At 43.1% G+C, this 23,268-nt stretch overlaps 2 protein-coding genes across 4 annotated transcripts in view; both read left to right on the top strand.

Annotated features, from left to right (window-relative positions):
- Window positions 1-9: 9 nt before the first annotated feature.
- Window positions 10-3,795, top strand: cln8 (CLN8 transmembrane ER and ERGIC protein). Its single transcript, XM_055505918.1, has 3 exons — window positions 10-676; window positions 944-1,578; window positions 1,977-3,795. Exons 2-3 carry the CDS (start codon window positions 1,039-1,041, stop codon window positions 2,301-2,303), a joined length of 867 nt encoding a protein of 288 aa, XP_055361893.1. The 5' UTR covers window positions 10-676; window positions 944-1,038; the 3' UTR covers window positions 2,304-3,795.
- Window positions 3,796-4,190: 395 nt separating this feature from the next.
- The window catches only part of arhgef10 (Rho guanine nucleotide exchange factor (GEF) 10), a 33,228-nt gene continuing 14,150 nt past the window's right edge, over window positions 4,191-23,268 (top strand). The window contains exons 1-18 of one of the 3 annotated variants that reach the window (XM_029139761.3): window positions 4,191-4,372; window positions 9,793-9,902; window positions 12,455-12,832; window positions 13,866-14,207; window positions 15,092-15,128; window positions 15,423-15,511; window positions 15,841-15,897; window positions 16,354-16,541; window positions 17,195-17,311; window positions 17,970-18,081; window positions 18,171-18,283; window positions 18,365-18,442; window positions 18,519-18,698; window positions 18,779-18,895; window positions 19,225-19,317; window positions 19,914-20,084; window positions 20,563-20,708; window positions 20,993-21,177. In XM_029139761.3, coding sequence (XP_028995594.1) covers window positions 9,866-9,902; window positions 12,455-12,832; window positions 13,866-14,207; window positions 15,092-15,128; window positions 15,423-15,511; window positions 15,841-15,897; window positions 16,354-16,541; window positions 17,195-17,311; window positions 17,970-18,081; window positions 18,171-18,283; window positions 18,365-18,442; window positions 18,519-18,698; window positions 18,779-18,895; window positions 19,225-19,317; window positions 19,914-20,084; window positions 20,563-20,708; window positions 20,993-21,177 — 2,440 coding nt within the window. In that variant the 5' untranslated portion in view covers window positions 4,191-4,372; window positions 9,793-9,865. Of the gene's footprint in view, window positions 4,373-9,792; window positions 9,903-11,035; window positions 12,325-12,454; window positions 12,833-13,865; window positions 14,208-15,091; window positions 15,129-15,422; window positions 15,512-15,840; window positions 15,898-16,353; window positions 16,542-17,194; window positions 17,312-17,969; window positions 18,082-18,170; window positions 18,284-18,364; window positions 18,443-18,518; window positions 18,699-18,778; window positions 18,896-19,224; window positions 19,318-19,913; window positions 20,085-20,562; window positions 20,709-20,992; window positions 21,178-23,268 lie in introns of those variants that run through there. The other 2 variants (XM_029139762.3, XM_029139763.3) reach the window with 2 other exon arrangements.

The following is a 23,268-nucleotide window of genomic DNA, read 5'->3' as shown; positions in this document are numbered from 1 at the left end:
GTCAGATATTATGCATTGACAAATACAATCAGCATTCAAGATCACTAGTTTTAAACATTTTGCACACATGTACTATCAACATTTCTTAATGCTGAAACAGTCTCTCATGCCAATGTTGGGCAGAGATATTCTAAGGGGTCGGAAGGAACCAAATGAGACATTCCAGATGTTTGAATGAATGCACCACTTCATTAAACCCACTAAATAAGGGTGTAATTTGACTAAAATAAATAAAACTAACAGGAAAAATGTCGTTATTTGAAAGAGAAGCACTACAGATGCTAAATTCTTATCAAGTCATGCTTGTTCATTGTTCAGTTCACCCAGGACCCAGGAGCTTCTCGCTGTGAGGCGACAGTGCTTTCTACCCATGGCACCACCATGCCGCCCCTCAGTATTCCAGTAAACAAAAAAGGTCGAAGGAAATATACGTAAATAAATGTTTATTGCATGAAATTTGAAACTATGTATTCTTTATCAACTATAATGCAACGAACAAATTGTACAATAAAAAGTAACAACCGTTGACCAATAGGATGACCGGACGTGCAAAGGGGCGTAACTTCCGGTTTGGTGGCCACGTGACCTAATAGAAGTCGCATGACTTGTGTGTTCCTGTTATGAGGAGTCACCACGATGCGTTCACTGACAGCACCTCTGGATGCTAGCTAGTGCGGTGAGTAACATTCGCTGCCCTTCACTTCAAACCACATTTGGTTCTTTCATTACATGATGACGGTTTACTTTTTACCGTGACTCATCGTGAAAACACCTGAACTTGAAAAACGTCTCGATGTGTCAACTAAGAAACTCCAGGAAATAGTTTGGTGCATTTACTGTAAGCAACGGAGTCCTGAATATTTACCGAGTTCAACGTGTAGCCTCCACTCATATCAATGTAGAGGTTTGCGTTGTGTTTAGTGGCTTCTCCTCGGTTTTGCAGGCTCTCCTCACACCATGTCCGCGTCCTCCACTCATCGCAGCCCCACCTGCAGCTGACCCTTCCCTCGGCTTCACCTCCACCGCCCTGCCTCTATAATGGATCCTGACCCGCGGATCAGCCCCATTCCGCAGCCCAGTGCGAAGAACTTCTCGCCGGACTATCGCCTCCAGCTCATCGCGCTGGGATTCGGCTTCTATGCGGCCATGTTCCTCCTCTCCCACCTCCTGTCGGCGGCTTTGACCCGCACCTACAGCTCCCTGCCGGCGAAGGAGAAGGTCTTCTGGAACCTGGCGGCCACCAGGGCGGCGTTCGGCATCCAGAGCACCGTAGCAGGTCTCCGGGCCCTGACGGAGGACTCACCTATAACCAGAGACCGGGTGAGGGGACAGGAGGACTGGTCGTGGTTCAACGTCCTCACGGCCACGGGTTTCTTCATGTTTGAGAACGTGGCACTTCACAGCTCCAATGTAGTGTTTTGTTCCTTTGACCTCCCATTGGCTTTGCATCATTTCTTCGCCCTGTCCGGATACGCATCAGCAGTGGTGTGGGACACGTTGGGCCACTTCCTGCCGATGGTGACGCTTCTCCTGGAGATGAGCACCCCGTTCACCTGCATATCCTGGATGTTACTGAAGGTACGGACCTTATGGTGCTTCGTAACTGATGAAACTACATTACTTTGTCTTTCTTCCCCTCATCGAGCTTCAGGCCTATAGATGTTTAATGCTGCTGGCTGTTTATCACTCACTTGCAGGGAGCTGTGAACTCTTGGCACATTTCAGTTCCTGCTCGCAGTGCACCTTATGACTGTAGCCGCACACATGTTTTGCATTCTTAGAAAGAGGAAGTTCTAAAAAAAAAAAGGTGTTATTACCATGAACTTTCCCAGATCCTCTTACTGTAAGTGCATATGTTCGACTTATAAATGCAAATAAGTTGCAGACATGAGGAATTTTGCATCTTAAGGTATGATAAAATAGCAAGGTATTTGTGGTCTGATTCTCCAGTGATGATGTGTTTCATTCTGCTTTAGGCCGGCTGGGCGCCCACCCTGTTCTGGAGAGCCAATCAGTGGGTGATGATCCACATGTTCCACTGTCGCATGGTCCTCACCTACTACATGTGGTGGATAACGGTGACCCAGTGGGAAGAGATCCGCACCCACATGCCCTTTCCGCCCCTCGTGCTCTACCTAGTAGGCCTTGCTCTGCTTACGCTTATCATGAACCCCCTCTGGACTCACAAAAAGACCATGCAGCTGCTCAACCCAGTGGACTGGAACTTTGAGAGGAAGCCGGCGCCGTTGAATGGCCCGACGGAGGGCAGGTCTAACGCTTGTGTTAAACCTCATGCCAACTGAGGGGTACTGTACTGAGAAGGTCATTTGCGTCCACAGGATGCTATTGTTTTATTTTTTTAGGGTGATTATATCAACTTGTTTTTGAAAAATACTTTTACTAGGATTTTTTTTTTACATGAAAATGTTGCTGTAAAACTCCTGCGCTACAGTCAGACTGCTATTTTATAAACCTAGTCATTAAGTTTGTTGTGTAATAGTCACTATAACTGCTGTATAATTGGTTATTCATTTCCTACAAGAGCAAGTCAAAAGCACAAAACGATTAAATTACTTCTTTAGGAGCATAAATCTCTTTCCTGTTGATGACTGACATGTTTGTTATTTATTCTGGCTACACCAGAAAACTTTAGAAGAAACACACATCTGTACTTTAAATTCACATCAAGGATAATTTGTCGTTATATGTTTTTGTTAGCAAACAGCTGCTGTTTAAAGAGGAGTCTATTTGGGTGGGAGTCTCTCATATTCAGAGTGAAGCTGCTGCATGTGTGAGCTTTGGTAGCCTGTTCCAGCATCATGAAGAGCTTTGAATCATTTATGTAGAAACCACTAGACCCTTATCCTTGCCAGACCTCCTTGAGTAAGATGGATTGTTATACCTTTTCCTCCTCAGTATTCATCAAATGGCCCAGTAGTAAAGTTGTATAAGAAATGCAGCGTTTGTCATAATACACAGCGCTACTGCTGCTTTTACAGCAGACCTAGTTTTTCAGGCCTGAAAGAGAAATACAGTATTGGCCAGAAAATGTGTTTCCATTTGAAGAGAGTGTATTTTCTGTGAATTTTAGTCACATTGCAACGTTTTGCCTGTGAATCCTCTTTAAGAAGAAGGACAAATGTTTGTCATTGTCAGAAAAGATCAGTATTCTAACAAAATTGTCTTCACAGGACAGTAACCTCAGAGCAAGTCCTCAACGTCTTTATTCTTTAAAATGGAATAGAGGAGCAGTGTTTGTACAAAATAAAGTGTGTAATAGTATTGTGCCGAAAAACATCATGGTGATTTTGTTTGGGTCATGTATTATTTTTTTCTGTTTTTGTTTTTGCCACACAATGGCATCATTGTACTGGAAATCTTGGCTTGGATTGGTTGTGTTTGTCCATTGTCGTATCTGGCATAATAACGTTTTGTGAAGCTGTGCTGCCCATGCAAATCTTTCAGTGTGCTGCCTCTAACAGTATGGCTATCGTTGCTTATAGCAATGTTACTAATCTATAGATTTATTTTAACATCAAGTTTAAATTGTTTTGTTACAGTAAATTGATTATTTACATTACTAGTAGCAAATACTGTTCCGTTTCCTCTGAACTTAAACACTGTTTTTAATGATTTATCATTTGAGTTGTAAATAGAGGGATTGTCTCATTTTAAGTTTGTTGGGAGTGTAGAGCAGCACGTATGCCTGCAGGGGGCAGCACATGATCAGGAATGTCAGAATGTTTGCCCACCCGAGGTTTTATTGCCTCTAAAATAAACAAGTCTTTTTACAGGTTTTCGTCATTGCTGCTGTTTCAGATTAAATGTTGTTCATATTGAACCAAATACATGTACGATTTGTGACTATAAAGATAAATAGGCTAAAAGAAACTCGGCAATATAGCTGTTTAGAGGGTAAATGCGACATTCCCTGCAATATAAAACGGCGCATATATTAATGGAATGACTTTGTTTTTTACCGAGACACTTTATTGATTCGAACCACCATCATCTGCAGACAGCTGTTCCGAAGGGAGCCGCCTCACGCGTCACGTGGGCAGCTTGGAACTCCTCAGGTCGATCCCTAGGCAGGTGACGTAGGGATTCCGATTGACGTCCACCGTAGCCAATCAGAGCGTTCTTGGGGTGACCCGTCGTCCAATCAGCTACGGAGAAGCGGTAAAACGTTTTCATGGATGAGTCGTCCTGCATCGGTGAGACTGAACTAAGAAGAAGGTCGCTGGGGCGAAAACTGGACTTTATTTAGATGTTATTTTAGTCAAATTATAATTGGAAATGCTTCACATTTAACACTTGCACGGTGTTAAAGCGAAGCAGCGACGTAAACCTTCAGGGAAGAGTTTCTAACATGGTAAGTTGAGTAGTTTCTAAAGTTTTTCAAACAGTATTGAAACAAGTCCGTCCGTTAATTTAACCTTTCAGATGTGTCAGCTTTGCAGGTCAGAACCACAATAAGAGACATTATGGAACAAAACGATGTCAAAACGTACTTTTGCGCTTTACAGCAGCTTACGGGTGTTTTTGACTTCATAAAGCAGAGGAATGGGCGATGGATATAACGTGGCGCCTTGGCGAACACCGCTAAGCTGCAAACACTCATTTTACCAACTCACTGCAACAACTCTCTGCGCTTTCATCACAATGAACGTGTCCTAACGTCAGAATGAACAAACACAATAACTTCAGTGGCTCATTTAAACTAGCATGTGTTTTAGACACTAGCTAGGCAGGATACTTTAGCTGGCCGACACCGTCTTAGCCTACAGTAAGTGATCAGGGATGGAATCACAGGTGCATGACAAGCATAATACTTATCCTTAATAATAATAATAATAATAATAATAATAATAATAATGCTTGTTAGGTTTGTCAGCTACTCAGAACATACTCGTATCAAATAAACAATTTGCAAGTACTTTAATATTTACAGTGAGGAGGTTTTCCTGAGCTGCAGCCCTCGTCCCAACAAATCCAAGTAGTCATGCATAGCATTCCTCAATGAAAAGGCTCCACCGCTTCAGTCAGCTGGAAGATCCTCTAAAAAGCCAGTGAAGCTGTAATTCTAATATTCCTTTCACTTAATACTTAAAAAAAACTTGTTAGGTTTAGTTTAGTGTAAAATGTTTAAGTGGAAAAATGAGGTTTTGATCTAATGTCACGTTTGTCTACTTCACTTGGCAAGTGTGTGTTTATTTAGGGGTCACAGACACTTGCATGTACACAAAAACCTCCACTGCTCATTTGTTTAGCAAATACCCCGGGTGGCCGACAACACAGGTGCCTGGAAGTTTCCACTGGTGCAATGGCACCTACGTGAAGATAAAAATAATAAAGATAATAAGATAGTATGTAATCACTAGATATAATAATAATAAGATAATAAATAATAAACTTAAATAAATTCTCCCAATGTTAGCACTCACGTGAGTAGACACCGGGTTTTTTATGCATGACAGTGTTTCCGTCCTTCAACCACGGCTGCTTCCAGAGAGCTCTGGGAAAGGCTGGTGTTGGAGGAATGCGTTGTTGCCAATCAGTGCCATTCATCATGTCTGTTATCTAGCTGTTATGGGAAAGAGTATTTTAACATAGCGTGAACCCTTTTCTCTGAATGCAGCACAGCTCACAGCTGCGGCGGTAACACTGCAAGCTCATGGAAATACATGGTTCTGTGTGAAATCACTAGATGTGGAGAGCCAGAGTTTATAATGCCTGACCTCAGGAGCATGCCATTCATTTTTAGAAAGGCCGGTGTGGGCTCACAGCCCACCCTGCATCACAGCAGCACAGTTCAGCAAAAGCTAAGGAATAAAGGCCAGTGTTGTTCTGCAGGTGGATGCGTGAAATGACTTCATTATTACTCTGTTTGTATCAGTACTGAGACCGTGGTTCTGTGTCTGGTTGATGTAGATTACTTCTATGCTTTGTGAACTGAGGTGTAGGTGAGTACATTCTTAACAAAATAAGGCTGATGTTAGGTCAGGTTATTGGCAATGTTGGCTTTAAACAATATCTGGAACAGACAATCAAGCGTTGGTTGGTCTTTTTTATTATCTGAGTTCCTTCGTTCATATTAAGCTTCTTGAGTTGTAACCAGCGGACACTTCCCTCTGATCACCACGTTCTCTAGTGTTCTTCTGCTGACATCTTGGGCTCTCAGAGCTTTGGTGTGGCTCACTGGGTGGGTGGAGACCGGTTAGAAATGACAGCCAAGGCTGCGGCTGCCTAACTTTTCAAATGGACACCACGTTTGAAGCATTGTGCAGCTCTAGTCTCTCATTTTGTCCCCTGGTTCCCAAACCAGCGTAGCTTCGTCTTCATTTTTCCTCCCTGCTGAGAACTAAACTTGCCTCCAACAGCAATACAAAAAATAAATGCATAATGTAAAAATAAAAATCTTTGCTGTTAAATTAGTTGTGTGAAAGTACTGCATATTGTTGTTGATGACACCATGCAGCAATGAACAGCTGTTTTACAGTAGTTTACTATTGACCACATTCCTTTCAGAAACAAGGTTTAGCATCCTTCACATAATCAATAGACCACACCTCTGACATTTAAAAACAAAAAAATAGCCCCACAGGCTTATTATGAAAGTGTGCTCCACACAGTTCACACACATTAAGCCTGTAATTCAAACTGGCAGATAATGAAGAAATACCAAACCTTCGTGTTGCGGTTGTGTTCATTGTTCGGGGAAGAGATGAAGATTTCTGCTTTTTGCAGGGATTAGAAGAGGAGCTTCCTCAGCTGCTCCCTTAGCTGATATTGTTTGAATGTCTTTGTACAGTAGTTTGTCTTTTGCTGATGTGATCAGCCGTTTAAACTTGTCAGGAGATCTAAACAGGCTTGTAAGCTCCTCCACCCCTTTCAAGGTCACGGTGGGTGTTTAGATGTGGTAAGCTGTGAAGGTTGTTTGGCTCAAATAGTGTGATATTTTGAAGGTTGTATGTTGGAACCTGAACTGAGATCTCATCTGGTACAGTATAAAACCAATCCACAATATCTACCCTATGTGAACACTTTACAAGCTGTAGAAATGCTAATAAGAACCCGATTATTTGATTAATATTTGATTAATATCAATACTTGCTGATTCTTGCAGTTTTACCTTTCAGCTCTACTGATAATATTGAGGAGACTAGAATTAGGTGTTTTCCCTCCCTGTGAACCTGAACAAACCTACCACAGTGCATTGTTGAGTTTATTGGAGGACTGTTTTTCTGTCTCCTGTCAGTGTGTTCTCTCTGTGACTTTGGCAGAAGCAGCAGAGCGGCACACACTGCTGGATAAAAAAGCCACAGCCAAACAAAGACACTCACTCACGTTACTCTTTATCTCTGTCTGTCTCACAGGCACCACTCTCTCCTCCAGGCTTACGACTTGCAGCCTGTGTGGAATGCCACTTGTCATTAGGTGTTCTTTGGAAACATCTCCACAAGAAAGTAACCCCCCAACCAGAGGGGTGTCTGTGATAGCTTAATAAATAGGCCAAGTTATGGGTTTACCTCTGTTGCAGTATGAATTTAAAATTTCAAAAGAATTGTATAAGGTAATTAACGTTGGTATAATGCCCCTTTTTAGAAGGATTCAGTATGTAGTCTGCAGTCTTCTAAGTGATGAAGAAGCACGTGAGGCATTTTATTCTGCCCTACGCGTATGGTATAAGTTACATCTCCTTAGCAGACAATGGCATTAGGAATACACAGGTGAACAAATTGTGTGCCTTACACCAGCATGCTGCAGCAGATAAGTGTTTTCCTGTGTGCAAAGCTCACTTCAGCCTCCCCAGCGTGTAATGACACGCTCAGCAGAGTCTGTCATCCAGCGTGTGGCTGTTGTTGTCCTGTGTGGTGTCTTCCACCCTGCTCTAGATCATTGCGCATAGATTAGACTGTAATATGACGCCCGATAATAACACTGAGTGATTCCAGATGAATCATGAGGAATGTTTCCTGGCTACTGTGCTGTATAAACCGTGCACGGTCGCCCACTCGCGACTGTTGCATTGTGTTGATATGTCACTGCTTATTGGGACTCTGCTGCTGAGATAGACATGATTTAAGATCAGAAGTGAGAAGGGCTCGCTTTGCTTTGCTTTTTTTTTGTTATTTGACATAGTAATCAGAGATTTGCATTAAAACAAACTACTTTCACCAGAAATGTGTTTTCTCTCCCATTCTGCCTCAAGAGGAGCACACCTGGGTATTTGCCTTCTTTCCCTCCCCTCCCTTCCCTTTCCTGCTGTCCTAGACCTTGAACAATGCATTTAAAGGGAGAGATGAGTCACTTTTCTAACCAGCCTCCTATCAGGGCGAGTCTATAAGTGTGACTTGTTTGTCGAATACCTCCGTACAGTCTAATGACGACCATGTCAGTCATGCTGTGTAACACTGCTCTAGCTGCTCTCCTGTCTCCTGTCTGTGCAGGCGTTTTCCCCTCAGGCTAGTGTTATCTGTCCGCTGCGCTGTATTCAGGAGACACTGGCCCTGTGTGTTCACGTTCACTGTTCTGGCCTTGTGCCCCGTTATTAAGGTGGAGAACAGAGAAGCAGGGGATTGGACATTATTTGTGGACAGAACAGGCTTTGAGACTCGGAGCGGTTTATCCTTCGGATCTCGGTTCCTGCAGTACTGTGACACATTTGTAGCAGTCAGAAGTGGACTGTTGTGATCTGTGGCTTGTATGGAGCCATAGTATTTTCATGGGTAGAATATTGGGCACACATACCACAACAATGGCTGCTTTATGCTGGCGCATGATGTCATGTCTCTGTCATCTGTTTTTGTGGATATTAGCTGGCAGATGTCTGAGAATAGCGCTAGTTTTTTTTGGATAGACGCTGCTATAAACTAGCCGCTACTGCTAAGGAAGGCTACGTATCTCATGCCCATGCAGGTCTAAAGGTCTCTCCTGCCTCGGCATGCTAATTACATCTCCAAAAGCCAAAATATGTGGTTGCCATACACACTGACCTCTCCTCCCATGCTCATGCCCATGCTTGGTTGATGGATTTATGTCAAGTCTGTTACAGAAGGTCTTAGTTTCTCTTGTTAATATAGAATATTTCTTTATTTTCTTTTCCTGTTTTAAATCTGTTTTTGGCTGCAGCTCTAGAATAAAAGTATTCAGGGGAAACAATTTCAATGAATGACATCTACTAAAAGTATTCAACTTAAGACCTCAGATGGGTAAACAAATTGTTGCATCTTTACTGTTGACATTCACAATATCAATAAGTTAAAGCCTAAAATCAAACTGTTTTTAATACATTTTTATAACAGAATCTCCGCAGCATAATTATTTCTTGTAATGGTCACTCCACAGGGAGTGACCTGCTGTATCCATTATAACGGAGGCCCATCCCATTTGTACAGACGACATGATTTATAGCCACAATTAGCATATGAGAATGCTGTGTACACTTCAACATGTGTTTGTGTCCGCAGAGCCCACGAGCCCCATGAGAGCTTCCATTGTTTCCATTCACTCATTCATTTGTCTGAATTAGCTTTGCTTCGGATTCTGATGTTGACACAAAAGGTACCAGACTGTGACCACAACATAGCCATGATTCTCTGTTGACAAAGTGCTGCTGTGATTGATTTAAATGGAAAACAAAAGAAGCGTGGTCAGCCTTTCAGAGTGGTTTGAATACAAATGTCTGACTTCTGTATGGACATATTTGTCACTCTTAAGGTACTGTGTACACTCCATGCATATGTGATCTCACCTAATGCTCTGTGTTTTATGTTTGTCTTTGTCCTTTAGGAATGTGTGTCAGCGTAGTGGGTCTCCTGGATGTTGCTGACTGAAGAGTTTGTACAGGAAAAGCGCAGCGAGCATGGACTTGGAAGACTTTCCTCCCCCTCCTCCTGAAAGTAAAGTCAACAACGTGTTTTGTCACGCATGAGATACAACTTGACCGCTTGTCATGGAGCAACATGAGAACTACTGTATGGGTGCCGTGCTGGCCGCTTTAGTTCTTTAGATTGTGTGGTACTGTACTAATAACGCCAAGGTTGCGGGTGTGAGCCCCTATGAATGTGTCGAACCATCACCTGTTCACTTCCATGAGTCATGGTACAGTAAGATAACTAACAACTAAACAACACAGATTCCTCGGCCCTGATGCTGTGGAGAGTAGGCAGGGGTGTGTGGGAGGAGGGAGGCTAGAATGCAGTGCAGTGGTGTGAATACCAGACAATGTGCCTCAGTATTGGTCTGAATACTTCTCTAGCAGTACACACACACACACACACACACACACACACACACACACACACTACACTGCCTCCGGGGATAGTCACAGGCCAGTGAAATACTCCGTCTCCAGCTGGCGAGTCTCTTGCTTTGTTGCCAGGGCAATGTCTGACCAGATCCTAACCCACTGTCTCGTTTGAGTAGCAGAGTGAAGAACAGAATCCATATTGTGATTCTGAATTGACTGTGGGCACGACATCTACTGTCGGCCTTGGTTTGTGTGTCAGTGTGTATGCTTCCTCATGATTATCGTGGTGCATAAGCTTTGTACAGTAAAAGCTAAGGTTTACGTGTCATTCTTACAGATAAAGTTGTGCATGTGTGCTTGCATAGTGGCAGACCCTGCACAGCCTCTGTAATTAGGCTGCAGACGCACGCAGCCAACTATCAACGGCCCTACAGATGTGCTCTTCAAGGACCATATCATTCATTTCAAAATACCTTCAGTGGTTTTGCGAGCTCCAGCTGGTTAAGCACGTGTGTACATTTTCTCTTCTACAACCCTGTGTCATCAGCGGGTCTCTGAGGACCTCTGAACAGCTCCTTAAACCAGAGTAAAAGCTAAGACTGTGCTTTTAAACTTGTGCCTCCTGAGCGCTGGAATTCTCTCCCATTGGTCTTCAGATCTGTTTTCTGTTTATGCTGACATTTGAGTCATGACGGTGTCAACCGCTGCCCTGTTATTTCTGTCTATTGTTTTCATTGAAGTTTCAGCTGCTTCTTATACTGACTTTCTAATACCTAAATCCAGGTGACAACACACAGGAAGGAAGTCCTGTTAGCTCTACGGGTTCCACAGACTATTAACCAGCCAGCAGTGCCTTATCGCTGCGTCTGACACCATTCATTACCGCACAGATGGAAAAAGGCAGATAGCATCTGTGTTTTCAGGTTTGCACCTCTTCTCTTGCACATTTAGTCTTGGGTGCAGATGGATGCCGGGTCACAGCGTTGACATTAGTCACAGACCGTTTCCTCACACGCTTGACTTTAGAGTGGAACAACTACCTGTGACAGCCAAAGGGAACGGTACTGGTGATTTAGAGCCGTGTACTTTGTTCCGAACGACTTCAAAGTTTTGCTGCAGGGTGTTTCTTTGAGTTAAGGTCTACTTGGTTGCTGTCAGAGGACTTCTGAGGCCTAGAGGCGTTACACAGCATGTTACAACAGTGGGCAAGTTCCCTTTACATGTATTGATTATAAAGGAAAACCTTATCAGGTGAATGTTTAATGACCTTAAAATGTCTGAGGTGAGGAAGTTAGGATTAAGTATATTAGAAAACAAATGTACTGTAACACATGCTAAAGTATTAAAAGTAGGCTAGATCTTATGGGATAGTATGGAAATAATCTGCCAGTAGGACACAACTGGTCAAAGTGTAAGGTCACAAAACCAGGAACCTTTAAACCGACTCTCTCTTAACTGAGCTGTTTCGGCAGTTCCATCACTTTCCTTGTCCTTTCTTATCAGATTGTGAATGGACTCAATCAACGTAAAATGCCTGTGTTTTCTTTGGAAGCAGTCAGGATATGAGGCTAAAAGACGATACAGTCAAGCTGTAACTACTGATGAACGTGCTCCCAAAGAATCTGTGGTATGCTTGTGAGGAAAGCAGTGACAGTGGTAGAATATCACTTCCGGAAGTTAAGTGATGGCTTCACAAAATCACACTGGAAGAGGCCTAAATAGAGTAGACGTTCCTTCAGTTCCTCTGAGCTCAGGTTGGAATTTTAAATATATACTACTTTATTCTCTTTATACTCCTATATATTCCTTTATTTTAATAAAACCTAAATTACTTTAAAATCTTCAATCATTGTACATTCAGCCTAAATGTAGAACCAGCAGGTGAGACCCTACTGTACATTCCTGATCCTTTTACTCTTTATTGAGTTTCAGTGACTCAGGCCTTCACTGTATTCATCAGAAGGAATGCACAAGCCCCTCTCACTGGAGGGAGTAACAGCGCTCATTCCTGCTGGCCTAATTGCACTGTGGAAACTGGAAAGACATTTGTTGTTCCCTTCCTGTCTGCTGCAGTGAGTTTTATGATGCTCTGCTCACGAGCAGCTCTGCCCTGCTCTGAGCGGCAGACGGGTTGTTTTGGCTCAGATCAGTTTACACGAGCATTCATTTTGCCCTCAGCATGACAGTTTCTATTTTTACTAGTGCTGGTGGATAGTCTTGATGAGGACGAGGGGGAAGCCTTCGACTTTGATGACAGCTGCGATGACGTCCCTGAGGCCAACCGCCTGCCCCCTGCAGCTCCACCTCCTCTACCCCCCGGCAGCAAGGACCAGAGCCAGGGCGACAAGGTGGCCAGTCAACCCGGATCGATGTCCTGCCTCGACCCCCCAGCGCCTTTCATCACGACCGACACAGCTCCTCCATCAGCAAACCAAACAGACCCGACACGCGGATCCTCCACAGCAGGTGGAGCAACAGCAGAGGGAGAGGGGACTGATGACACAGATTTACCACCACCACCGCCTCCATCTCCACCCCCAACACTAAATGACAATACAGAGGCAAATCCAGAAAGAGCAGGTTTGTAGCCCAAATGTTGAAGTTTTACACATTGTCAGAGGAAAAGGAACTAAAAGGAAACTAGTTAATGGAAAGTAACTTCTTGAATATGTTTTATGGCGGTGGTAGGAATTCTTGTGTCTCAATATCTGGCTCCAATCCAACCCACTCGCCTTATACTGAAGCAAGGCCTTAAAGTGGAGCAGTGTGTCTCCCTCTTGACATCTTGTATGTATCTGCCTGCTGCTGGAGGTTGTCTGGCTTTTATCACTTAGAGGTGTGACAGCAGCAGGCAGGGCTGTACTCGGTTTACTCACACGCCTTCACTCTTTTACCAGTGCTCTAGTCAAACACCCAGCAGCGTTGTATTTCTCTTATAAGGAACTAGACAACAACATTAAGTCTTATCAATAGTTTTAAGTATAACAACAATCATAAATGTTTCAACAAGTTTCACATTTTACATTTTAAAAGACAGAAGCACTCAAAATATGATACAAAACAACTGCTATAGAAAAAGAAGGGATTCAAGTAATCAGGAGATCAGGAGAGGATGAAGCATGCAAGAAGCTGTAATGATGGGAAGATAGCATCCTGCTGCTTATTTGACACATTATGCTTAAGCATATGATGGATAACAATTTGCTCATGTCTGTTAGAGGGCATTTATCTCATTTCATTTACTCATTTGATGTCTGGTTGAAAAAGTAAAACCTCTCATGTTCATAATTTCTTCTGATGTTAAAAAACATGATTTAATAATCCTGGGTTTGACAAGTGACAGTGTCCTTGTCTCTACGCGTACATAATATGTTGAAGCATGACTTTCCAAAATAAAGTGCTCCGTTCTTTTATACTCTTGCAAGGTTCTTTTATACTCTTTCCCAAAAGGTGGAGATAAAGCCCAAGGAAGTCCTGTTGTCAGTGAACACCACCTTCTGGATTAACTTACAATAACCTTTTACGTTGTTGTGATGCATCTTTTCTGTCTTCATCAACCGAGTATGTGTGTAAATCTACAGTATAAACTAACTGTATCTAATTCTGTCCCCAGGGTTTTCAGGCCAGGACTCGTCTATCGATGCCCCTCACTTTCCACAGGCCGTCCCGAGGACCTCCTCCCAGGGAAGAGTCAACCCCTATTCTGTGATTGACATCAGCCCGTTGCATGTGCAGCAGCTTGGACAGCAGCAGCATGGGCCCTCCCTTTCCTCTTCCTCTTCCGTGGAGCACAATGAACAAGAAGCCTTGGATGTGCACGCTGCCTCTGTTGGCAACTCTTCAGGATACTCTGTCCCAGTGCCTTGTGGCTATGCAACCCCCTCTGGTGTCCCGCTCATCACCCCAGCTTACACCACACCCATCATCATTCGCCACCTCTCTGTGGATGAAGACGGTAAAGTAGAGCCAGCAGCCGGGAGAAATCCTGTACTTATTTTAGTTAGTTAACATTTACATGAACTGGTTTTTAACCACCATAGAATTTAGAAGATATGTTGAACCTACTTCAAAAATAAACCATTTGACTCCAGTGAAGACTTTTATCGCTGACATTCCCATTCTTGCTCTTCCCTCGTTTCCTCATTTTCCATCTCCTCTTCTTCCTGCATCCATCCATGTAGTACATAAAAGCTCTAAAAATACTTTAAAGGCTCTATTTCTCCTTTTTCACCACACACAAGCCTAACGATTCAAAGCTATGAAATGTAAATGCTGTCTCAGCTCCATCTGCTGCGTCTCGATTCATCTTTCTTTTGTTTTTCCTAAAGCTGTGCCACAAGGAAGTGGGACCTATATTTAGCACTCCCCAAAGATCTGTGCTAGCTGTGAGGATTTTCCGGTTTCTCTAAAATCCTGTAGTAGCTGTGTCCAGGCCTGTGGCTTGGCACACTGAGGAATCTGATTACTCTGTAATTATCTTACAGAGGCTACAGCAGATTGAGCTGCTCAGATGTTAAAATGAAAGTTGTGGTGTTTTGTGATTGGTATGTCATGTTAGTGGTGATGTGCTTAGGAAAGGTATTTTTATGATAATCTGTTACCATGGCAATTCTCTAGAAAAGGCTTTATCTTATCATAGAATTCTAAATTGTGTAAGCGTATTTGTTGCAGTTTCAAAATCATGACTAAATTAGAGGCAGTTAAGGCAAAATTGAATCATCAGTGACATCTGGTGGATGAATATGAAAACAGACCATTCTTTATATGAAACAGGAAAACTATGTAATAATGATTTCTTTATGACGTGTGTTTTTTATGTTCTTTTACTGCTTTTTTCAGTCACTGTGGTCGGGACTGGAAACACCTCTGCTGACAGGTGCGTGACAGCTGGAGCAATTCTGCACTATTCTTTCATTATACTCAAATATTAACAATGTTTTGAAGAAGCTCTAAACGCTCCTGTATCAATTCTAAAGCTCAGACGTCACCAGTGAATCACTACAGGGGCGTGTGGGGTGCAGCCTCCGCTCTTATATTATCTTGAAAATATCTGTTTTATTCTTGTTATTCTGACATAGATGATCTTTTATAGTATCAATATGACAGGATTTGACATTAAGGATCTTCAGTGCATTCTGTTACATACTGTATTACCTTCATGTTCTTCAAGTGTTTTCAGTGAGGAGCATCCACCAATCAGAGAAGAGGATGTTTTGGCCAAATGGGCATCAGATCCTGCCAACACTGCGTGGATGGAAAGTAAGGAATAATATCTACAACACACTGTCCGTCAGTAATGTATCAGTGATGCTTTTAATTCCCAATGAGTGAATCCTGGAGTTGTTTGAAGTCTTTGTACTTGCCTCTTCACACGGCGGAGGCTTTCAGGGGCCTATTATCTCTTCTTTTTCTTTTGACACAAGTGACTTCCCAGACACTTCCTTCCCTGTTCTTTTGAGGAAGCAGAGCTTTGTGTATGCCTTTCTTTTAGATCCCTCTAACACTGCATCCTGTTTGTTGTGTGGCTTAGCTGGCCTCATAAAGCAAATTATGCTTCAGCTGTTGTGCCTGTCTGTTCTGTGGTTCAGATCCAGATGAGGTGATTTACGATGATGTGCCCAGAGAAAACTCAGACTCCAACACAGGTTAGTGAAGATTCTTATTCATTCTGTGATTTGATGAATTCACTTTTGTTAGTTCCTCTTAGTGCTGCTCACTTTCATTTCTGATTTTCCTTTGTGTTTTTTCAAAGTGGAGTACCTCAATTCTTCATTTAGTCTAAGAATAAAAAAATGTCAATATTGTCCTATTTAATTCGCTGATGCTGAGTGTTTCAGTTTAGATTCCAACTGTGTTGCTGAAAAGCAACATGACCTTTTTGTAAAGTTTGTGAATTAAGTAGGTAATATGTGTAACATGTTTTTTGCTGAGGGTGCTAACTAACAGGAAGACCCTGTGAGAAAAAGAAGTGTGTAGTCTCAGCACATTTCAGCTCTAAGCCTAAATTGAGCAATATAAGCTTTGCAAACAGTAACAGTATCCAGGATATTCTGCATGTTGTTATTGTGTTTGTGTTATAAGAGTTTTTCGTTTTCATCCAGATCCAGATGAGATGATCTATGATGACGTGGAGTTTGGTGAGGAGGGTGGGTGCAGCAGCTCCCTCGACAACGGCTGGAGCTCCAGCGAGTTTGAAAGCTACGACGAGCTGAGCGACGGGGAAGGTCACCCTGAGAACGGCCTTCCCCACGCCTTCATGAGAGGAAAGCTGCCGCAGAGGAAAACCCATGTGTGTACAACAATTACCCTTCCTTCCATTCGTTAGCATAAGGGCCAACAACCAACTCCACTGTCAGTGTGATGAGCGCGTGTTGGTTGGAGCAGCTGCAGTGCATGACTCAGAGATGCATGTTTTGTTTATTGAAATTGCATTTTCTCGCATACACAAGTGAATATATACCGCAGCCCCAGAGGTTGTATGTGTATTTATGAGGTCCAAGTTCACATTTTTCTATTAAGGACATTTTATTAGTGATCTTTTGGTTTACTCTGGAGAAGCATAGTGTATAGTGATATTCTAGTCAGCTTTCTACACTGTAATGTTGTAATGACTTTCCAGTAAACCAAAAGTGAAACTTGCTTCAAACAAATTTGCCATAAAAATATACTGTAGCGCCCAAAGTAGATGATTTTGAGAGTAAAAGTGCTATTAGACGTTAGCTTATAAAAAGCTTATTCACTGTAAAGGTTTTGAACCGTAATATAAATATTAAATGCAAAAGGAAGAGCAAAGAGAATGATGACACGAGGAGTCACAATCTATCAGCTATTCAAAAACATACAACACAAACAGTATTGTCTGAAAAGTTCAGTTCTGGTGGCCCCAAGTTACGATCTCATTCGATAGCCATGACCTGTAACGCTTGCTTTGCTTCTGTTTAGCTCTCTCAAGATCTCACTCGCTTGAAAGAACACTATGAGAAAAAGATGAAAGATCTAATGGCAAATACAGTGGGAACGGTAGAGCTGCATCAGCTTAAACAGAAACACGAGCAGAAGGTAAACCGTGTGAGGCTCACCTCGTCCGCCTCTGCTAGACCAGTAGTCCCGACCTTTTACGCTCAGTCTAGCTAACCATCCAGGGCATCTGTCTTTGACCTGGTAACTTCAACCTGCTCTAATGTGAATGACTTGTGGTGATGGATCTGGTGATGGGTTTGCATTCAGTTCAGTTGGCTCCTTGTCTCTCCTTGTCTTGTCATGTGTTGGTGTATTGGAGGCTGTACAGCTTAGGATGTTTTCTTGAGTAATAGTTTGACAGTAAACTAGGCATCAGCATCAAGTCTTCCTGTGATTATTTTTTAAATGCTTTAATCACAGAAAATATTATCGTATTTAGAATATTTATTTACAACCACCATTGCTAGTATTAGCAAAGTATTATACACTGTACAGAACTGCATACTGTAGAAGCACTGTTACTTTTAGCTGATGTCCCAGTTACTGTCATTCTTTGGTCAGCTCCGCTTTCCTTTTGTTGTGTATTACATGTTCTACCATTCATCTTCATACTCTAACACTGCTTTTGTCCCGCTTCGCTGTGCTCAGTAACGTTTTGGGCAAACAATTAGAATAAACATAACCCGAACTTGAATCGGATGAATTGCTTTTTGTTACTTTTTCAGTATAGGTAATCATCTGTTTTATCTTATGCAAGATGCAAAAACTAGTCAAGGCAGCTAAAGAAGGGACCAAAGACGGGCTTGAGAAAACGAAAGCTGCAGTGAAGAAGGGACGTTCTTTCATCAAAACCAAGTCATTTTGCCATGGTTTGTAGTCCTAAAATCATACTAAAGATACAGTAGTGTCAGTTGGCCAGTCACCTTTTCCTTCACTATTAAAATTATTATTGTTTCAGAGAGGAAGTCTCTCTGTTTTGAGGATGAGGAATCTGAACTCTTCATTGAAGTGGACTGTTTTAATGTTGAGCCAGTGCTGTGTCCAGCACCAGATGGACTGTCACAGCAGCAGGTTAGCAACATTTTATCCAGATGTTTCTAGCTTTTACTTTGTGACTTCACTGGCAGCAGTTTTTTTTTTTTTTTCCAACAGCTGGTGAGACGGTGCATATTGGGATCCATACTAGAGAGTGAGAAGAACTATCTCGATTCACTAAAGAGAATATTAGAGGTATGACAGTTAAAACTACAGTCACTGCTATGCTGGCTTAGCAGTGCTTGACCACTCACATTTCCTGTTTGATCAGCAATACGAGAAGCCCCTGTCCCAGATTGAACCGAGGCTGCTCAGTGACCGGAAACTGAAGATGACCTTTTATCGTGTGCGTGAGATCCTGCAGTGCCACTTCCTGTTCCACATTGCCCTGGCAAGTCGTGTCGCCGAGTGGGACATCCTGGAGATGATTGGAGACGTCTTTGTCGCATCAGTAAGCTGGGGAGTTTTATTTTGAAATGTGAAGCCATGATTTTTTTTTAATAACGTGATTAAACACCTGTGTTCCAACAGTTCTCAAAGTCCATGGTGCTGGATGCCTACAGTGAGTACGTGAACAACTTCAGTACTGCAATGGGAGTGGTGAGGAAGACGTGTGCCGCAAAACCTGGCTTCCTGGAATTCCTCAAGGTTTGAGAAACACAAAAATGTGCTGCTTGAAACAGTGTTCTGCAGAAGTGTGTTTTTTTTTCTATGGGAAAATGAGGACAGAAGAATGGATAATGAGTCATTCTTCATTTAAAGGGGGCTACAGGGATTTTCAGGTCAAAGGGTGTAGACGTATTTATACCTTCCGCTCCACTGATGGCATACTGTAACAGTATGACTTACATGCATAGTTACTAGTTTTAGCTATTGATGAAAATGAAAATCTCAAAAGTACTAAACAGGTTATAGCTTTTGTTTGTAATCTTTACGCTGTCTCCTAACTGCTATGTAACCGTTACTCTCCTCTGCAGCATCGTCAAGAGACCAGCAGTGACAGAATGACTTTGTATGGCCTGATGATGAAACCTATTCAGAGATTTCCACAGTTCATCCTTCTACTTCAGGTATAATTTATTTTTGGCTCTGTTCTTTAGCTTTAAGGGATTTACCCTGGATAGGTCACTCGACAGATACACACACATAATGTAAAGACAACTGTTTATGCTTAAAATCGCAAAAAAATAAACTGCAGATAAAAAGTCAGACAGGCATTGGGTACAAACTCTACCCAGCTGACACGTTTGTATGTTCTTGCTGTAAGCTGATCACTGCACCACTTAGCTGTATAGTATGTGGTTTGTCCAGCAGAGGGAGTCAGATCCACATAAGACAAGGCTTCTTGTTTATCAAAGCCTCAACTCAAGGAAGGTGGAAAAAGGCTGAGGGGAAGTATTTGCTGTTGCCTGTGACAAAATGTGGGGATGAATACAAATACAGTTAAACCAGCTTGAGTATTCATAACAATATCAGGAATAGCAGTATGCATTAATTCTGCTAATGAATCCTCCTCCTTCATGTACTGTATGCTACAGTAGTTATGTGGAAAACTGGACAAATGTAGGGGTGTTGTATATGTACAGGGGCTTTTTTCCATTAATCAAACTTTAGTCTGTGGGAACAAGTGACTAATCCTGGGACCTCTCTTCCTCATCCTCATCAGGACATGCTGAAGAACACCCCGGTGGGTCATGCGGACCGTCTGCCCCTACAGATGGCCCTCACCGAACTGGAGACGCTGGCAGAGAAGCTCAACGAAAAGAAGAAGGAGGCCGACCAGCGCTGCGAGATCCGCCACATCGCAAAGGCCATGAATGAGCGCTACCTCAACAAGGTCTGCCCATTGGACACACGTGTCTGTAATATCAAATAATACTGAGCACCTATATGTGCAAACAGTAGTTGGTGTATTATTCTTGTAGCTTACTGCTTGATATTTCTCTCTGTTCCACTGTGGGCGGCCAGTAGGCGCATGAGCTTCCCATTTACTATGAAGTATTCTCCTGACTGAATACCACATTTTTAATGCATGGCTTAGTGCAACATGTGCACATTACACCAGCTTTCCCTGAGGTATAATTATTTGTGTCTCTGCTGCCACCCACTCTAACATCTGTGCAGAAACGTATGTTTACAGGATGCCCCACATGGCAGAGGAGTCCTCAGAGCCTTTAATTGTTCAGAGTCACTGATGATAACGATGTTCTCCATGCTATTATCCAGAGGGGGTGGTTCCAAAACACAGAGTGACAAGAAACACGGGAGAGGTTCTAAAGCTTCTAAACGGTTGTGTTGGGCTGTCGTTCTTTTAGCTTCTGAGCAATGGCAGCCGTTACCTGATCCGCTCAGACGACATGGTGGAGACCGTCTACAATGAGCGTGGTGAAATAATCAAAACCAAGGAGCGGCGCCTCTTCCTGCTCAATGATGTACTCATGTGCGCCACGCCCAATGTCCGGTAAGAGTGACCACAAACCACGCCGGTTCTTAATCCGTCCTTTAATGTGCACCTTGCCCAGTCCTTGGGTGTTATATCTAGTAATTACTTTGCCATTTCACAAGATTACAGATTTGTGCACATTTCTCTGCTGATGTTTATAAAGGTCACTGCGTCTAGGATATTCAGTCATTGTGCACTGACTTGTACAGAAGGATGGATTCTTTATCGTTTTGTTCCATGCCTTTAACTCTATATACTACATTTAAATCTCTCCATTTGCTTTGCCCATCTGCTCCGTCCAGGTGTCAGGATGGCAGCGGGAGCGGCAGCGGCAATGCCCCAGTCGACCAGCGCTTCCTCCTAAAGTGGAGCGTGCCTCTGAGCTTTGTGGAGGTGCTGGAGTTTGGATCCAGTGAGGACATGTCTGACCACAGCCGCTACCCAGCACCTCATTCTGGGGAGAAGGTGGTCATCAACGCCAAGCCAAGTACGAACCCTAGTGTCACACACATGCGATTTTACTGTATGTTTATGGGCTGTTTTCCTATTTGTGCAGCTGCACAGGAGTTACACTAATCTGCATTACAAACACATAGAATGAATATGAAAAAGCTCTTGACAGGATATTTATAGATGTTTCTAAAATGGTGTCAGTCCTGCAGAGACCATGCAGCCTGTGTGTGCGTGCGTGTGCGTGCGTGTGCGTGCGTGCGTGCACGTGTGCGTGTGTGTGTGTGTGTGTGTGCGTGCGCGTGTGTGTTTTCTTTCCTTCTGCAGTCCTCTGCTTTGCTGGCACCTGAGTGGAGTGATTTCAGTCTTTCCACTGGGTTCTCCACTGTCACAGACAGCTGCTCAGCCACTTTAAAAAGCCCAGATTAGACAAACAAGAGGCATAGGCAGGGTGTATGATTCTGTGGCCGTAGCGCTGCAATTTTTATTCTAGGATCTAGGATGTCAGGAGCGTGGGTGTTTGCGCTGAGCCAGTGGTAGCCAGCTTTGCTGAGCTTTCCAGTGCTTTGATGCTGCCTTTGATGCCCCTGTCTTTCAAAGTCTACGTGTATTCAAGCTAAGGTCAAATTCCCTCTCTCTTTCAGTTGCCAGTGGTGGTGGGTTGGAATTATTACTGAGCTTGTTTATTATGATGTTGCTTTTCTCTCCTCTCTCTCGTATAGGAGTTAGTCTAAGAACGTCTATTTATTTCAACACCCATGATCACTTTCTTATTTTATTCCACATTATTCCACTTCTACTTTCCTGACTCTCTTCTGCACCCATTTTCGATGAGGCCACCTGCCCTGCTCACATAATTAACTGAGATATATGAACAGTCCAGCCGCTAGATGAGTTTAACTGAATTACTGCATTCAGGCAGTAACATACTGATGTTCAATTAAAGTTTGTTTTTTCCAAACTAAATATATTTTTGTTGTCTTTGCGAAAATGTGAAAGAATATGTGTATTGTCCAGGAACGTTTAACAAATGGAAACTATCGTTTGTCTGTCCACTGTGTTCAGCCAAAGCAGCTCAGTCACCGGGCTGCAACGAGGCAATGAAAAGTGTCTGATGTCACCACTTCACATGTCCCTCTGCTTAGTTCTTTTCTCCTGCGCGCTGCGTAGCGGTCGCCCCACCACGCAGGCCGCTCATTTAGAGCCGCGCTTCCTGCTGCTCACAAGGCCAGTATGTAATTTGCAGATCCATTGTTTGTTTGTAGGAAGTGTGTAATTGCTGGGATGACTGCTCTGCTGCTGAAGATGCTCCCAGGCCTGTGTAGTCAGAGAACACTTGGCATTTTGGCACTCAAACAAAGAACCATTCAGGAAGTTGGATTTGGGTTGAAATGAGTTTCACAGTGCTGTCCCTGCCTGTGGGAATGGTCAGTTCAATCATTTAATGATGGTAGAATTATTATTCTTGTGTTTTATTGAAAAGCAGACTATGTGGTCCATATTTCATTTGTGAATGAGAACAGCCTATAGATATTGTAGAGTGACTGATTTGATCAGTGAACATTAAGTAGCACGAGTCACTGAGCATAAGATGCGTGTGAGTCAGTCTGCTGAGTCCAAGCTTGCTCACATTTCTCATTATCTGGGAGACCACCTACAATGTGACATTTGACAATGCTCCGTCAGCAGGACTTTGAAGCGAGGGCTGGACTGGGTTGCCATGGAGTGGCAGCACCGGGCCGACCTGACGGCTATTGTAGAGGAAGACGAGGAGGAGGAGATGGAAGCAAAGGGAAAAGAGAAAGTAGAAAGGCAACAGCAAACAGAGTGGACAGTGTTTGGCTGCCAGAGACTGTGCTGCACGTTAACCCTTTGTTCCCCAATATAGATTAAAGGGCATGTGAAGGAATGTGATGTACATGTACTACACGTTTAAAGAAATGATGAGAGGGAAGCACAGATGTGAGCGGGCACTGGGAAATATCACGGCCAAGTTGGCAGATCTGTGACTGCCCCCTGGAGAAAAGTGATTGATTGCCTTTTATTGATCTCTGCCTCTGTTATTCCAGCTGTACCTGCTTCTGTCAGATTGCTCAACGATTGCAAATTGTACTTTATACTGACCGAT

The sequence above is a fragment of the Betta splendens genome, chromosome 22, assembly GCF_900634795.4.
Source record: "Betta splendens chromosome 22, fBetSpl5.4, whole genome shotgun sequence".
Taxonomy (NCBI): domain Eukaryota; kingdom Metazoa; phylum Chordata; class Actinopteri; order Anabantiformes; family Osphronemidae; genus Betta; species Betta splendens.
This window is presented reverse-complemented; position numbering and strand designations above follow the sequence as displayed.

Coding starts and splice junctions, on each gene's coding strand:
- cln8 (XM_055505918.1), top strand. CDS start 1,039: ATGGATCCTGACCCGCGGATCAGCCCCATTCCGCAGCCCAGTGCGAAG. Junction 1,579..1,976: donor TATCCTGGATGTTACTGAAG/GTACGGACCTTA, acceptor ATTCTGCTTTAG/GCCGGCTGGGCGCCCACCCT.